The 17,831-nt window shown below is 45.4% G+C and overlaps 1 protein-coding gene across 2 annotated transcripts in view; it reads left to right on the forward strand.

Annotated features, from left to right (window-relative positions):
* Positions 1 to 17,831, forward strand: part of LYN (LYN proto-oncogene, Src family tyrosine kinase) — a 103,409-nt gene that overhangs the window by 47,172 nt on the left and 38,406 nt on the right. The window contains exons 2-8 of one of the 2 annotated variants that reach the window (XM_008143330.3): positions 2,212 to 2,348; positions 6,129 to 6,174; positions 7,280 to 7,385; positions 9,077 to 9,175; positions 9,293 to 9,396; positions 10,171 to 10,320; positions 11,814 to 11,966. In XM_008143330.3, the coding sequence (XP_008141552.1) occupies positions 2,217 to 2,348; positions 6,129 to 6,174; positions 7,280 to 7,385; positions 9,077 to 9,175; positions 9,293 to 9,396; positions 10,171 to 10,320; positions 11,814 to 11,966 (790 nt within the window). In that variant the 5' untranslated portion in view covers positions 2,212 to 2,216. The remainder of the gene's footprint in view (positions 1 to 2,211; positions 2,349 to 6,128; positions 6,175 to 7,279; positions 7,386 to 9,076; positions 9,176 to 9,292; positions 9,397 to 10,170; positions 10,321 to 11,813; positions 11,967 to 17,831) is intronic. The other variant, XM_008143332.3, reaches the window with a different exon arrangement.

Consider the following 17,831-nt stretch of genomic DNA (forward strand, 5'->3'; position numbering starts at 1 on the left):
GTAATGGCATGTAGGTTGTAATAAGAAAGATAACGGTGTAATTTATGAGGTGTGGGCAGAGGGGTGATCTTTTCAATCAGGTGGTTGGTGAAGATCTGTCTGTCATCCTTATAGAGAACTCGAAACAGGAGAGGACAAGGGAAGGGGAGGGAGGAGGGCGAGGGAGATGAGGCGCTTGTGGGGGAAGTGGAGGGGCAGTCCAGGCGTGGTGAGGTTCCTGTGTCCGCTTGCCCAACCTACCCGCCAGGACTCCCCCCTGCCCCCCCTTCTCTGAGCTCACTGTGTGCCTAGAGGCCTGCGCTGGGAGGCCTCTTCCATAATGCACCATATCCCCTCATTTATACAGCCCCGTTTTACAGCTCATTTTAAACACTGCTTTTTTTTGGGGGGGCGGGGGGGTTGGGACTAGTAAAAAAAGAACTCGCCTGTTTTTACCCATCAACTCTAAAACTCGTCTCGCTTACTTCCAAATCAACTTTAAAACCCATGTTCATTTCAGAAACTTCAGCAAATGAAAAATACGTGCTGTTTTGAGTTAAAGAAGTACTTGCTTCCCCTTTATTTTGGGAACTACAGCTCAGTAGTTTCAGAAAGAGGCGTGGCTGTTCTGTGGAGGCTCCACCTCAGGATGAAACGATAAACAAGCCCAAGGGCCACCTGGACGCCTGCAGCACAAAACGCACCCGTGAGCTGCGGCCCCAGTGCCAGGGGGTGGCGGTTTAGAGAGGGGCTCTCGAGATTGCTTAGAACAGTCCCTCCCCCGGGAGGTATTCCCTATTTGTGCCACTCCGCCTTCCCTAAACTCTAAATCATCTCTCCCTCCTCTGACATTCTTGGCAGTGATCCCGAAATGGCCGGCCTTCAGAATGACACAGGTCACATGGGAGAGCCCGGCCCCCACTGAGCCCCCGGAGAACTTCCTGGAAAGTGTCCAGGGAATCTGCTCTGGGGGGTCCAGGGGATGCTGGTGAACATAGGCTGTTCAGATGAAGCTCATAACAGATTTGACCAGGAGGCTATACTGTAAGGCAAGATTCATAGCTGATTTCAGTTTTTAAAAACATCTTTAAGTCCCCAGAGTACTCGATGGGGGGTGCTCTACATATCCGAGTGGCAGTTGAATAAACGAATAAAAGACTTTAGCGTTTAGAAGCAGGGTTAGGTCGCTCTGCACTGGTCAAGCACAAACCCCCTCTGGCCACAGGTCTTCCTCCGGAGTCGTATGCACGGTCATGGCTTGCTGATGCCCTCCTTTGTGACTGTCGCTCTGCCATCTCTCCTGGTTTCCACAGTCACACATCTTACTGGGAAGCCTACTGGGTTTGATCATTTGGATGTTCCTACAAAGCGTCTTTTCTCCTATGCCTGTGTCTCCTCTTTGTTTCCCGTCTTGGTGAAGGCCCCCCCCCCCACCATTTTCCCAAGCCACATTCATTTGGGGCCAGAGTCTATGCATTCTAGTTCTTAGTCATGCTTGCCTTCGAAGCCTCGAGCCCCTCCCTCACCTTGCATGTTGTGTCATTCATCCTGGGGGTGGACGGGTGGGGAGGCAAACCAGCTCCTCAACATTGCACCTAAGGTGTGCCTCCCTCTCCTCTGCAGCCCAACTCCTGGCCTTCCCGACCGCCCCCTTGGTGTGGGGGGTTCACATTATAGAAATAGTGCCCTGACCCCTCAGAATGAACTGGCTCCTACAGGACTGAGATTGAGCTAGTTCCCCGTGAGGGGGCCGTGTTATCTTAGGGTCAGTACTTTGCATGTGGAGTTCCTTCTTCCTGGAATCCCTTTGCTGACTCTGCCACCTGGCTGACATCACTTCCGTTTTGACTCACAGAGCATTTCCTGCAGGATGCTTCCCCTGACCACCGCCTTTTCCTCTTGCATGAGTTAGATGTCCTTCCCTAGATCTCGTGCATCCTCTATTATTGACTCACCACTGTACTGTAAATTCAATTCACACATGTTTGCCACAGAATCTGAGCGTCTTTAGAGCAGAAACCATGTCTTGCTGACATGACATTGATGCACTATAAATAGTTGTTGAACAAATGAATATACAAGCAGAACAATCTCCACATCTGAGTTTGTTAAACTCTCTATGGCAAGGAAGAAATGTGTATTGTTTTTATTCTTCATTAATGGAGAGATTTTGGTGGCTTGATGCCAGTTCTAGGATGGTAAAATAATGTCATTGCTTTTCTATTCCCACAGGAAATATGGGATGTATAAAATCAAAAAGCAAAGGCCATCTGAATGACGATGGAGTAGATTTGAAGACGCAACCAGTACGTAATACTGACCGAACTATTTATGTGAGAGACCCAACGTCCAATAAACAGCAAAGGCCAGTAAGTAGATAGTCTCAGGAGAGAATTCCCACAGCAGGATCAAAGCATGACTGCGTAATTTAAACACCAAATCTGTAACATGTGCGTGCAAAAAAAATCACATCAGTAACTTAGGCCTCAATTCTTGATATGCTTTGTAACTTAATCCTGTAAAGAGCCTGTAAACATTTGAGAGAAAACCGGTCACTTTATTGTACAATAAAGCGGCCCTTGGTCACCTTCTCTGTAGAGAAAATCATCATTCGTATCACTGGTGTGAATACCCATTTTTTATATATACACGTGTCTATCTGAACTTGTGTGACTTAGGACAGGTAGTGAGATTAGTGCAATGGTCTGGAAGCAGAAGGATGTGCTGCATTCAAGTCAGAAGCTAATAAAGGTTCTAATATCTCCTTTACCCCATCTTGTCATTCTTCAACTAATAGGTGATAGTACAGATACTGAAGCTGCTATGGCTTACTATAATTAAAAGATTTTAAAAACACACACACAGCTAATTCTGCCCACTAACCTTGGATGATCTGTACCAGAAAGGTTATATGAGTGGCGTGCTATTTGATGAATTTGGGAATGTTTGGCAAAGGAAGAACTAATGTCACATTTTATGGAAAAGAAGAACAAAGCTTTGGATAATTACAACCTTAAATGCACTTTATCTCAGATGTTATATCCTTGCCATCAGTTCTCTCTTTTTTTATTATCTAATCTTCACTGAGGATATGTTTTTATTGATTTTTAGAGAGAGAGAGAAACATCGATGTGAGAAACATCCATCAGTTGCCTCCCATACGTGCCCCAACCTGGTATCAGACCCGCAACCTAGGTATGTGCCCTGACCAGGAATCAAACCCGCAACTTTTTGGTGTAGGGGAAGACGCTCCAACCAACTGAGCCACCTGGCCAGGGCGATTCTCTCTCTTTATGTATGACTAGTGACCCGGTGCACGGATTCATGCACATTGAAAGGAAATTAATTAGAAGGTGGCTGATGGGGCAGGGCCAGACACGCCCTGGAGTCAATCTCCCACAGTACCCATCCCCCCATGTCTTTGGAGTGAGGGGGTCCCTCCAGCAGGTAGGGTCCCTCGGCCTGGCCTGCGGGGATCGGGCCTAAACCAGCTCTCTGACATTCCCTGAGAGGCCCCGGAGTGCGAGAGGCACTCTGCAAAGTTGCTGTCCTACAATCTGTGCAGTAAACCAGATTCGGGGCCGACAGTGCCCCAGCAACAACACAACCCACGGCCTAAGGTGGAATTGCACGGCCCCACGAGGAATCAGGCTCCCCCCTCTCTGGTTTCAGGGTGCGTCACTAAGAACCGCTGCTGCCAAGTCACTGCAGCTCAGCAGCTCCTGCGTTGAGCACCTGCCCCCTGGTAGTCAGTGTGCATCATAGCAACCAGTTGTTCTGCTGTTTGGTCGATTTGCATATTAGCCTTTTATTATATAGGCTAATATACATAACAAATCTCATGGTATTTATGGAATTCCTCAGCATTTAACCTGGAAGCAGCTTATTCCATGTTAACCCAAATACCTTATTCTTATAGTTTCTCTTGTCTGAGAAATGCCCTGGCATTCTAGAAGTGTATTATTGTTATCAAGACCTTCAGTCAGCCCTCTCCCCCTCTGTTCCCCATTATCCTACAGGTATGACGTATGTCAAAGTCGCCTGTCATTGTTGAAATTGATAAGTCACTATTGATCTTCTTATAAAGAAGTGAAGACAAAGAGTGAATGTATTTCTGGATAGATATAGTAATATGTCATTTTACATGGAAACTCAAAATGTATAAGATTATTAACAGCTTTAATGATTTAGTTATAAATAACATATATCCTACAGATAGGTTTACAGTTGTGAGTACCCAAAACACATACTCTTGTGTTATTATTTATTCTTATATCTTTTTTCCATATAAACAACTGTAAACCTCCTTTTGCCCACCCCTGTATTTAAAAACATTGCATTAATAGGTGTAGATATAGAACTATATATTATATAAATATGATTAGTAGAAAATAAAATGATATAAGGAATTAAAGTCACAAATAGTCATTATTATAGGCTTTGAAGATCTCATAACAAGAGTCTGGCTTTTTCCTGGTATCACATATACCAGATTTTTACATACTTTCAAACCTAAGTTTGTGGTGTGTGTTTTTTCATTAATGATGAACGAATAATTTTTTTTTATTCAGAAAAACAAAGGAAAATAGTACAAACTTACCATTTTTCATCTTATTAAAAGTAAAGGAGGTTAAAACTTAAGGTACAAAGCAGAAGTAGTAAACATGTTTGACATCTTTCAATTCCCTATTTTAGTTTGTGACTTCTGTGGTCGCAGATGTCCTGTTTTATGAGTCGGTTAGTTTGGCCTAATTCCATGGCCACAGATAAGTCAGCTCTGGCAGATGTGCCCAAAATGCTCTCCCTGGATTGATTACAGAGGAGCGCTGAGGAGAGGGTGAGGCAACTCAACAACACTCTCAGGAAAAGACATTTTAAAGGAAATGAGGGATAGTAGATGAGTTGCATATATGTGTTCTGGTCTTATAAAAAGTGTATTAAAACATTTGCAAATTAAGGACACTTTGATATTTGAGAATCAGCTTGCTGCTTTCAAAAGATTAAATTGGTTTCTCATCTTTTAATTATTTCTTCTAAGTCATTTAAAATTGGTCATACATCCTAATTATGCAAATTTAAATGATTAAAAAATCAGTATGAAACTTCTTAAAGTAAGTGTTAAAGGATAATATGGACCCATGATTTTCTGATACCAGAAAATGTAGTAATTCCCCACCATCACCACCATAGCCCAGATTTTATGGGCTAACTTTCATCAGAAATTTAAATTTCAGTACCAACTGTTTTTGTCCCATTTCATTAAATCACTCTAATCAGAAAGAAAAGTCACATGGTTTGCGGGTATAGGTCTCTGACAGTTCCTTCCTGAAAAGGGCCTAAGAGGTCTTATACGTCCTCCTCATGGTCACCGAGAGAAAAGGAATTTGATTTAAAGGTAATCGAAGTGACCTTTTGTGCCACCACGCTCTTCCTGATAGTTCGTCTCCGACTAAAATAACAGGGGATGCCATCTGTCCCTATGATGGAATCAGGGTCAGCCATAGAAAGCCTGGGTCGATCAGGACTTGTTCTCAGCAGCTCGTAACAGAGCCCTCACCACAGTGTTTTTAGAACAAGCCTGGGAAACGTGGGGATCAGCAGTCCTGGGCTTGGATGGCTCTTCCCCAGGCCACTTCCGTCTTTGCTCTGCTGTCCCTGGTGCCTGGTGCCTGGTTTCCGGCTGCTGAGACTCCAGCCTTCACCCCGAGAGCAAGGCTAAAGGGAATCAGGCCCCAAGGCCCACACAACCATTTTGTTTACAGACACACTGCCTCCCTCCATCTGCGCGGGATGCTAGAGAATTTGGAAGCGTCGTCACTGAGCTGGGCAAATTGCCTCCCAAATAATATTAGGGTTCTGTTACCAAATAACAGGGAGAAGGATGATCGGCTAAGCCTCCAGCAGCCCCTGCCCAGAGCCCTGCTCATTTCCTGCCGCCACAGGCAAACCCCTGTTTTCAGAAGGAAGAGCTGTACAGAGCGGGACAGAGCTCTGCGGACCTTTTTTCCTGAACTCTTCTCTCCAGCTTCATAAATTAGCAACTTCAAACCTCATTTGCTACTGTTAGAAAAACTATACAACATACAACATGAATGTGAATGAGAAAAACTAAACATAAACATTCTTTTCTAACCAATATTCTCTCCTAGGTTCCAGAATCTCAGCTTTTGCCAGGACAGAGGTTTCAGACTAAAGGTACGTTTTCATAGCAACATGGTGGTTTCTTTTCTTTACTGTTAGAGACTCTTTGTTTTGTGTTTTGTTTTTTTTTTAATATTATATATATATATATATATTATTTATTGTTTTTTTACAGAGAGGAAGGGAGAGAGATAGAGAGTTAGAAACATCGATGAGAGAGAAACATCGATTCAGCTGCCTCCTGCACACCCCCTACTGGGGATGTGCCCTCAACCAAGGTACATGCCCTTGACCGGAATTGAACCTGGGACCCTTGAGTCCGCAGGCCAACGCTCTAGCCACTGAGCCAAATTGGCCAGGGCTGTTAGAGACTCTTTGAAACCGTTTTCCTGGTTATTACTTTTTTTTTTTTTATTGTGAGAAAATACACATAACATAAAATCAATCATCTTAACCATTTTTAAGGGTACAGGACAGTAGCATTACGTGCATTCACATTGCTGTGCAACCATCACCCCCATCCATTTCCAGAACTTCTTCATCTTTTCTAACTGAAACCCTACCCATTAAACACGAACTCTATTGCTCTTCCTCCCAGCCCCTGGCTCCCACCATTCTACCCTCTGTCTCTGTGAGTTTGATACTGTAGGAATCTCATAGAAGTGGAACCAGAGTATCTGTCCTTTTGTGACTGGCTTGTTTCACTTAGCATAATGTCCTGCAGGCTCACTCCTGCTGTGACTGGCATCAGGATTTCCTTCCTTTTGTAAGGCTGAATAGCATGCTGTTGTATGTGTAGATCGCGGTTTGTTTATCCATTCATTGGTCACTGGACAGTGGATTGTTTCCTCCTTTTAGCTATTGTGAATAATGCTGCTATGAACAGCATTATGGTGTATCATTTCTTAACTATAGGGTTGGAGTGAATCAGAGGAGTAGGTCTGTGTGATCTGAGATAAGGAGCATTGCACGCAGTGCGTACAGATATTTACTGCAGACCATGTAGGCCCTCAGCCCTACCAGGCAGGAAGCACACGCCCCTGTCCAGCTCCCCCTCTCATCAGCACATCCTGTCATCCTTTGTGCCCGATGAGGATTTGTCCAAACGTTTTCTGCTGATGGGTTTTTAAAGGTCTTCATCTGTGTTCTCTCTTGTTAGATCCAGAGGAGCAAGGAGACATCGTGGTAGCCTTGTACCCCTATGATGGCATCCACCCAGACGACTTGTCTTTCAGGAAAGGAGAGAAGATGAAAGTCTTGGAGGAGTAAGTATTCCCAGGCACACTGCACCTGCCGCCCCTCGACCCAGGCCACGGAGTCCTACACACTGGCCCCTCGTTCTACTTCCAGCAGCACAGCACGAGCCAGACCTGCTCTGTGGGCTGAGGCCTCCCAGGCTCCTTGCTGCGGTAGGGCTGGGAGTGGAAGGCGTGGGGCCGAAGGAATGGTCCTCTGGAGTTTGCCTGTGAGCATTCGCCAGAAGTTTCTCTTAAAGACAGGCACTGATTTCTTTCTTATCCATCTCTGCCACCTTAAGAAGTGTGGGCATGTGTAGAATGTGTGTTATTATAATGACATTTTTGTTTAGTTATAGTACTCACATTCAGACTGGGTTTATGGGTCCCACTGGGTTTGATTTTAAGGACACTATGCTAAAGCAGTGGTCAACTCAATAAAGCCCTCATCAGCATGTGACACTTCTGTGAAGACACTTGGACATCATCATTTGCTTAACCCCATCCATGCTGACTCACAGATCTGTGACCCTAGTCAGACCACAGGGGTAAGGGTCCAGAACAGTCCTGAGAATAAGGAACTCCCAGTATCTCAATTCTAACTTGCTTTTCCTTCTAATCTGCATACATTGTCACCCTGGCCTGCCAACCAGGGTTAGAGGAGAGAAACCCTTTATTAACTATAAGGTGTTAAGTGGTTGAGAGCTATTATCGCTTACTGATTGAGCATGAACTTGAGCCTAATCCTGGCCCTGCTGTTTATTGCTATGTGATCTTCACATATTATTTTAACTCTATACCTCAGTTTCTTCCTTTGTAAAATGGGCTTCACAGGGCCTCTGTCATGGCTGATGTGGGGATTACGTGTGTGTATGTTCATATGGATAAATACAGTGTAAGCATATAGATTAGTGTCCATTGTAGCCCTCCGTGTCTTGCTGATGAGGATCCATCTGCCTGTGGGAATTTGAAGGCTCATAGGGACCCATCCAGTTTTCCCTCCTTCATTGCCCCATCCTCCTCCCCAGCTCCATGCTGAGGGCAAGAGCAAGTGACAAGGTCTGCCTGCTTGAAATTATTTTATGGTTTTCTAGGGCCTCTATCTATGGAAACTAGATGTTTGGACAAAGGAGTCTCTAACATAGGAACTATGGCTCATTATCCCCTTGACTCCCATTTCTGTTAGGAGCCTAAAGCCGTGGTCGGCAAACTGCGGCTCACGAGCCACATGCGGCTCTTTGGCCCCTTGAGTGTGGCTCTTCCACAAAATACCACGGCCTGGGCGAGTCAATTTTGAAGAAGTGGCGTTAGAAGAAGTTTAAGTTTAAAAAATGTGGCTCTCAAAAGAAATTTCAATCGTTGTACTGTTGATTATTTGGCTCTGTTGACTAATGAGTTTGCCGACCACTGGCCTAAAGCATTTCTTGGATATCCATTGGGAAATTACAAGCATTTTGCTTCTGTGGGATGGAACCATTTTCACCAACTCTTGTTTGTGCATTGCTGAGCACAGTGACCCACACCTTGGTTGTGAGGCTGTTTGCCTTTGCTTCAGTCTCTACACATATTTTTATTTCAGCAAGAGGAGTGAATTTTCCCACTGGATTCCCAGGTTTCAGGAATCTTCCCACCCTCCCCCACCCACCAAATCACCTGGAGACCATTGCTCTTGTAGTTCTTGAGTAATTGGACACCCTTTCTGATGTGTGCTTCTATTCCAGGCACGGAGAGTGGTGGAAAGCTAAATCCCTTTCCACAAAGAGAGAAGGCTTCATCCCCAGCAACTACGTAGCCAAAGTCAACACCTTGGAAACGGAAGAGTGAGTCTTTGCCTCTTGTCATCTTTGAGGGTTTTGTTTGCCGCGTTGGATTTCTCGTTCATTCTTTTTTCTTTACTTCCCTGGAGCATAACATGAACTGTGACAATGTCTTCTCAGGTGGTTTTTCAAGGATATAACCAGGAAAGATGCCGAAAGACAGCTTTTGGCACCAGGGAACAGCCCCGGGGCCTTTCTCATCAGAGAAAGTGAAACATTAAAGGGTAAGAAAGGGCATAAGGCTTCTTATAAACACCACTTAGGAACTCAATATTTATGTCCCAGTAGTGAAATTTTATAGTTTGCAAACATAACAAATTCAAACTATTTATTTTGCTACTGGTTTGCTAAAGTAGCATAGGAAACTGGCATAACTACGGCCATTTCTCACCACGCTTTATGTTTGCTGGGCCTCTTACATTATTATTTAGAGTAACTCCTGAAATTTTAAGAGAAAGGAAATCAAAACAACTTTTCAATTCAGCAAAATAATTTTAAAAACCATCATGAAGAAGGAAAATGGCATGTTGGTAAACCAGAGCAAACAAAATTCTAGCTTTATTTATCAAGTCAACTTTTTTTTTTTAAGAGGTCTACATTCATTCTGGCTGTTTGCTAGGGATCACTGTCTAATTTAAAGATTTTTAAATTATTGATTTTTAGAGAGAGAGGAAGGAAGAGGGAGAGAAACATTGTTGTGAGAGCAAAACATTGATCAGCTGCCTCCTGCATGTCCCCTAGCGGGGAATGAGCCCGAAATCCGGGCATGTGCCCTGACCAGGAATTGAACTGGCAACATTTTGGTGCACAGGATGATGCTCAGCCAACTGAGCCACACAGGCTAGGGCTCAAGTAGACTTTTTATAGGACTTTTCAAATTATATACTGTACATACTTAATTTATATTTTGTGGCAAAAGGGGTACTACAGTATTGTGTAATGCAGATCTCATTTATAAAATATGCATATAATCTTTACTTGTACTTTTTCCCTCCCAGGAAGCTACTCTTTGTCTGTCAGAGATTATGACCCTCTGCACGGTGATGTCATTAAGCACTACAAAATTAGGAGTCTGGACAATGGGGGTTATTACATCTCTCCAAGAATCACTTTTCCCTGTATCAGTGACATGATTAAGCATTACCAAAGTAAGTAAAAACTGGAGGTCAGACAAGACAAATACGTTTATCATGGTAACTATGTGGTGTCAAACACTTTTTCATATTAAACGTTTTTATGCATTACCTTTTTCTTGGTAAAATTGCGGATCATGTTCTGAATTTATCTACAATTAAATATACAATCAAAGTCAGATTTGATCCTTGGGAATAACTATTCCAGTCCTTCCCACCTAATCCCTGGTGTTTGACAATTAGTATTTCAGAATTATGAAAAGAAAATGAATACTGTTTTTCCATAGTGCATATTTTTACAACATGTCTTTAACTATCTGGAAGAGGAATGCAACCTGCAGATGTGTGTGTGTGTGTGTGTGTGTAAAAGGAACACATACTCTTGGTAAAAGAACACAGAAATAGCAGCAACACCAGAAGATTTAGCAGTGGCAAGTCATTGGTCCTTTGTCACCAGTGCCACTCTCCAGCCCTGTTAAGCGGAACCCATGACCAGCCTTTGGGTTCATCCCCTGTGTGATTGCAGTTGGCCGTGGTGGGCAGCTGTTGTGACTGCTTATGTCTACAACCCGCTTGAAGGCGTAGGTCCCAAAAGATGGAGAGAGCGCGGTACCCCAGATTTTGTGGAACCTCCCCTCCCTCTCTGTTGTCCCACTCGCTTATTCACCTGGCATGTGTGCGGAGTGCTTGCTGTGCTCTGGCCTTGTCCTGGGCCTGGGGGTCCCCTGGTGACAGAACCAAGCCCATGCCCTTTTGCCATGACAAGCTTACGTGGGCTCCGCAATTTGAAATCACATTGTATTAAGTGTGGCAATCCATTAGCCTTTGTTTATCTGTTTGTTATTTTTTTTATTGTTTTAGTCGAGTAACAGTATAATGAACAAAATCAGGTGTGTTTAGATTGTCTTTCGTTTAAGAACTAGTAGCCCGTTTGCACGAAGATTCGTGCAATAGACCTTCATTCACCTGGCTGCCTGCACCAGTTTTCTGCCGGCACCGGGGACCCAGGCCTTGGCTGTGGCCACCGCCTTCTGCCTTCTTTCAGGGTCTGGGCTTGGCCCTGGGCAGTGGCCTTGGGCTCGGCTGCACCCAGCGTCCCTGCTACTCGATCTCAGGAGCGAGCCGACCCCCCAGGTCGGCTCGCTCCTGCGATCGGAGCAGGCACCCTGCTGGCGCCCAAGGCTGGGAAAGCCTCGGCCGGCTTTCCCGGCCTTGGGCTCCGCTGCACCCCAGCGTCCCTGCAATGGTTTCCTGGTGGGCGTGGTTGATGGGCGTGGCTTGGTTGGTGGGCGTGGCTTGGGCGTAGCGAAGGCGCGGTCAATTTGCATATTTGTCTATTATAAGGTAAGATATCAAAAGTGGAGAGTCTAAAAAAGATGCTCCTATAAGCATTTTAGGGCAAGCTGGAAATCCTAAGAATAATCTTCGAAACTTCCCCATTAGGTATTGGCAAAATACAAAATATAATCGGTTTTTAAATTTTTTTTTTTTGTTCTCTTTCAAATTAGAGCAGTCAGATGGCTTGTGCAGAAGATTGGAGAAGGCTTGTATTAGCCCCAAACCACAGAAGCCCTGGGATAAAGACGCCTGGGAGATCCCGCGAGAGTCCATCAAGTTGGTGAAGAAGCTCGGGGCCGGGCAGTTCGGGGAAGTCTGGATGGGTGAGTGTGCGGTTCTGCAGCCAGAAGTCACTCTGCAAGTGACGACAGGAGCAATAAGGGCTCCAGCCAGTTCCCATCATTTTTCTCAGCCAAACACTCACCTGTGTCAGAAGCATCGCTTCTTTGGTTTTCCTCTGTCCACCTGGCACCAAGAACTGGCCTGCAAAATGACTCCTCCTCCGTGTGACTTAGCAATTCTCTCTCAGACTGCGTGTTTATAAGGAACAGGGCAGTGGGGGTTCATCCCGATTATTCTGTCTGCTCTTTCATGATTCATCACCAGAGTCTCTGAACACAGCACGTTTTAACTCCAGGACATTTGCTTCTGGGGAAGGTACACTTGGTTTAGGACCATCCTTGCTAGTGGGCTTCAGGAGGCCCCACAATTTTTTTTTTTATGAGAGAGAATCATTGGTCGGCTGCCTCCTGCACACCCCCCACTGGGGATCAAACCCACAACCCAGGCATGTGCCCTGGCCGAGAATCGAACCGTGACCTCCTGGTTCATAAGTCGACGCTCAACCACTGAGCCACGCGGGCTGGGCAAGGAAGTCCCAGGTTTATTGCCATTTCTCACCAAGATGCTCAAAGTGCCATCATTAATGAACCATTCCTTACAGTGAAGGGCAGCCTTCTTATGCTGGCTTTTTCCCGGGGATTCCTTTGCCCATTTGTCTTTCCTAAAGTTTTTATAGTGAATGTGAGGTTCTTTTGTGATAAGAATACCCTCTCTCTCCACCCCTTTCCCTGTTTTAAAGCATCATGTTTTCCTGGTCTAGTTGAAAAGGCAGTTACTTCTGGAAAGGATAAGTCATACACGTCTTGTGCCATCACTCCTCCTGTCCCAGCTTTGAGTGTGTGAAAGCAAACACGATTTCTAAAGAGCGGGCAGCTTCTGAAAACTGTCCAAGCCCCTGCCGAGCAGGAACCAGACTCGCCCAGCCTGGTTTCATTTCACTTCCTCATCCAGGGGTCTGTGAGGCAGAGGTTGTTCCTCTCAATTCTTGGTCCCTGCCATCCCAGCTTTGTCCACTTTCTCCTGTTGGCGCTGCTTTAATCGAAGTTCTTTTACATATGGCAGAGCCTGACCCAGCATATAATGAATTCTTACTGCACTGTACGTGTTTGTGAACATACAGAATGCAGGTGATTAGAATCACGCACCGCGCGTGCATTGGGCTGGCACATTTCAGAGCCAGTCGGCAGTGCATGCCAGGCACTCTGTCTCCCTTCCAATCATCAGATTCGTGGGCGAGAGCGCTCACTCTAGGTGTGGTCTCTTCTCATTCACACGCTGCTGCTGAAGTCCTAAGAGTCCCCTCCTCCTTTCTCTATCTGCTCTGTTCTTTTTTTGGGGGGAGGATGGGGGCACTGCAGGTTTCATATTTATTATTGTTGTGGACCCCCCACACTTTTGCACGACGCTCTAAGCTGAGTGAGCTACTGCCAACTGGCACCAATTCTCCACCTCTGAGTGTGCAGGGGAACTTACTCTGTTCTTTGTCATTGAGATAAAATTCAAGTAACATAAAATCAATCATTTTAAAGTGAACAGTTCAGTGATGTTTACTACATTCACGTTGTTGTGCAAACCACCACTTCCATCCAGTTCCAAAATGTTTTCATCACCCAAAGCAAAGACTGTATCCATTCCCCACTTCCCCCTCCCCCCTCAACCTCACCCCCCCCCCCCCCCCCGCCACTGGCAACCACCATTTCACTTTCTGTCTCTGTGAATTTGACTATGCTGAGTACCTCATATAAGTAGAATTGTATTGTATTTATCCCTTTGTGACTGGCTTATTTCACTTACTATTAAGGTTCATCCTCAAGGTTCATCCTTGTACCACGCCTCAGAATTTCATTCTGACTTAAGGCTGAATAATATTCCATTGTATGCATTTATCACAGTTTGTTTATCTATTTATCTGTTGATGGGCATTTGGGTTGTTTCCACCTTTTGGCTCTTATGAAGAATGATGTTATGAACATTCATGTACAAATTATTGTGTGGGCAAATATTTTCATTTCTCTTAGGTATGAAGGAATGAAATTGCTGGGTCATATGGTAATTCTACATTTAATTGTTTGAAGAACCATCAAGCTGTTATCTGCTCTTTTTTTTTTTTTTTAATGCCACCTTATCTTTTTCCTCTAATATATTTCTTAATGTATTGTTTTTCAAATCCACAACATTAGTGTTACAGAAAACCGGAGAAGAACCAAGCAACGCTTAGAGAGATGGAGTTACATTTATTATTATTATTATTATTATTCACGGGCCCAGAGGAAAATGTCTCTCAAATTCTGGGCCCCAACATAGAGGAACTTTCCCTATTTATATATTTTTATCTTCTTTGTCTCCCAAATATGGGGTGTTTTCGGCCCCCTTTGCAAGTTCTTAAAGAGCCCTATATGCTGGGGCTTTGAGACATCAACCAAAGGCTTGGCCTGGTGCCAGCACTGATAACTTCATCTGGGAAAGGTTTAACCTCTCTGAAATGGCCTCTCTGAAATGGGAGTAGTCTTATTTTCCTTATTATTTAAGCAAGCATTTACAGAAGCCAAATAGCAGGGTTAAAATTTCAAACAGCAGTTTTTATATGATGAATGCTTCATTAGGACAGGAATAGTATAATAAACATTGTATACTCTTCACCTAGATTTACTGGTTAATATTTTGTCTAATAATAGACAAATATGCAAATTGACCATACCTCCGACACACCCACAAGCCACGCCCACCATCCAATCAGAGCGAGTATGCAAATTAACCCAAACCAAGATGGCTACAGCCACAGAGAGCAAGGTTTCCTAGGTAACAGAGGAAGCCAAGCTTTCTGCCAGCCTTTGCAGGCCTAAGCCTCCACTCAAGCTACAAAGTTTCAATTATAGAAGGTAAACAAATTCAAACAAATGGCGGCAGAATGGAGCTTGAGAGAGCAGGCCAGGGTTGCCGCCAGCAACAGGGGAAGCAAAGCTTTCCACACACCCTGGCCAGGCCCACCAGCTTAAGGCAACAAAGTTTCAATTATAACCCCAACACAAATGGCTTCGGGCCTCGGAGGGAGCCCCAGGCTTGGCTCCGCTCCAGGCTACAAAGTTTCAATTGTAGAAGGAAAATAAATTCCAGATACCAGGGCCTCCGCTTGCGTTGCCAGGGGGCATGGCCGGCCTGCAAACCACCACAGGCCTCTCGCTCAGGCCGCCCCATGCCCCAAGGGTACCCCACCCTGATCAGGGACACCCTTCAGGGCAAACCAGCTGGCCCCCACCCCTGTACCAGGCCTCTATCCTATCTAATAAAAGAGTACTATGCAGATTGATCATCACTGCAACACACAATGTAGCTGCCCCCATGTGGTCAAAGATCCTGCCCCCATGTGGACACAGGATGGCCACCACAAGATGGCCAGCAAGCCTACAAGGGAGGGCAGTTGGAGGTGATCAACCCTGCAGGAGAGGGCAGTTAGGGGTGACCAGGCCGGCAGAGGAAGGAAGTTGGGGGCAAACAGGCTGGCAGCAGAGTGGTTAGGGGGTAATCAGGCTGGCAGGCAGAAGCAGTTAGGGGCAATCAGGAAGGCAGGCAGGAAAGCAGTTGGGAGCCAGCAGTCCTGGATTCTGAGAGGGATGTCCAACTGCCTGTTTAGGGATCCGACTGCCCACCGGGATCGGGCCTAAACGGGCAGTCGGACATCCCCTTGAGGGGTCCTATATTGGAGAGGGTACAGGCTGGGCTGAGGGACAACCCCCCTCCGTGCACGAATTTCGTGCACCGGGCCTCTAGTTTTGATATATTTGCTTTATCTTTTTCTACGTATACACAAACATATTTTATTGTTGCTGTTTGAATCACTTGAGAGTAAGCTGCAGACATGCAGACGCTTTTCCCTAAACACTTAAGCACGTGTCTCCTAAGAGCAGGGCCGTTATCTTACACAATTTAGTGATCACATTCAGGAAACTTAACATTGATGCATTCTATTACCTAATGCCGAGTCTGCATTCGAATATCCCTAATTGTTCCAGGAATGTCCTTGTCGCTAAGATCATGTGTTTGCATTTAGTTGACATGTCTTTAGTCTCCTTTAATCTGGGACATTCGGTCCCTTAGCCCATCTTCATATTTTACGACGTTTTGTAGAACACGGGTCACTTGTTTTTGGAATGTCCTTCATTCGGATTTCTCTGGTGTTTCTTGAGACTTGGCTCAGGCTATGCCTCTGGGCCTGAGTAGTGCTAAGTGATGCTGTGTCCTCGGTGCATCTGGCAGGAGGCACCGCATGTTCATTGGTCCCATTATTGCTGATTTCGTTTTCATTTGAAGGAGGTCCACCAGACTTCTCCATTGTACATGACACTTTCACATTCCCTTTTGTAATTAATTCATGATCTGTGGGGAGATTAGGATTGTGTAAGAACTTCCCCCAAATGGTTTCGGGATTACCTGCTCATGTGAATCCTCTTCCCTCTGGGAAGCCATAACTTCTCTAAAAAGCCGCCCTTGCCCCTGTCCTCCTTCCACACTCCCCAGGCCACGTCTCCTCCAGCCCCACTGGCTCCCTTCGGTAACCAGGGACTCGGCCTTCTCTTCCTGGCCTCCCCTTCCCAGCCTTATCTCTTTATTGGCAGGAAAACACATGTTCATGATTACACTGAATTGTCCTCTGGGTCTCTGAGTCCATCTGAGTGTGCCAGGATTTGGAGTGGGGAGATGACCAGGTGGAGGGTGGGGAAGATGGGAGGAGAGCCAAGGGTGTCCCAGCTATACGGTGTCCATGGGCCCATTTCTAGGGACACTTCCATCGATTATCTCCTGTACTCATCACAGTTACACTGAAAGGTAAGAATGATGATGGTCATTAGATAAATGAGGACACTGAGAACCAGAGAAGCAACTTGCCCGAAGGCATTCAAGGCAGTGAAGGAGCCAGCCTGCGCTGCTCTGGTATCCCAGAGAGCTGGACTCACTTGCTAAGCGATCTGCAAGTTCATTTGACCTCCCAAGCTTCAGTTTCCTCATTGGTAAAATGGGCAAGCAATGCTCACCTCTTGTTGAAAGGAAGAAGGAGGTTATGTAGTTGAAGGGTTTTCTATAGTGTCTGGCTCTGAGCACTCTACTTTTATGGTTATTTTCATGTTACCGTGTTTGACTATAGCCGTTGGGAGCTGTAATTCCATAGCTTTTTTCCAATTTTAATTATGAATTCAAACTATAAAGAATCCAGTTAGACCTTCCCATGGAGAGTTGTCGGCAAAGGAGTTGCATATCCGTCATGAAGGGAAAAGTAGGGGGAGCTCAGCTGGGGTGTTCTCGTCTGCTCCGCAGCAGCAGCAGCCTTGCGTATGAAGTGATAGATTGGAGTTTTGTTCCAGCCTGCTCGTGTTCAGCTGTGAAGCCCTGGTAAAGGAGTTGAATTGTGTGCTATTTACACCCAAGAGATAAGAGAGAGGATCTGCTGGTTATCACTTCGAGAGGAAGAGATTATGATAGTTCTGTATTTTCTTAACATTTTCTTGAGGGCTACTAACAAGTAGAATGGTAACCTCTTTACCAGCTGCATGATGGTGGTGCTCCCAGGTGCCATTTGCCAGCCAACTCGTCCAGTCTAGATGAGCTGGCGTTAAGTCAGGAGCAAGGTCGCAGTGGGGGGCACATGCCTGAATAGACCTGGTCACAGCACAGTTCTGCTGCAAGAGCTCAAGTCTGCGCTGAAATGGTCAACGTGAGCTCCAGCACATTGGTCCTTTCTGGGACTGAGAAAACCTCTTTGCTTCGAATTCTAGATGCACAAAATCCTCCTGCCCATTTCCCACCTTTTCCTGCTCATGGGCTTCCACTGGGCCACGTGCTAAATATTCACC

Source organism: Eptesicus fuscus, chromosome 19 (assembly GCF_027574615.1).
Source record: "Eptesicus fuscus isolate TK198812 chromosome 19, DD_ASM_mEF_20220401, whole genome shotgun sequence".
Classification (NCBI taxonomy): domain Eukaryota; kingdom Metazoa; phylum Chordata; class Mammalia; order Chiroptera; family Vespertilionidae; genus Eptesicus; species Eptesicus fuscus.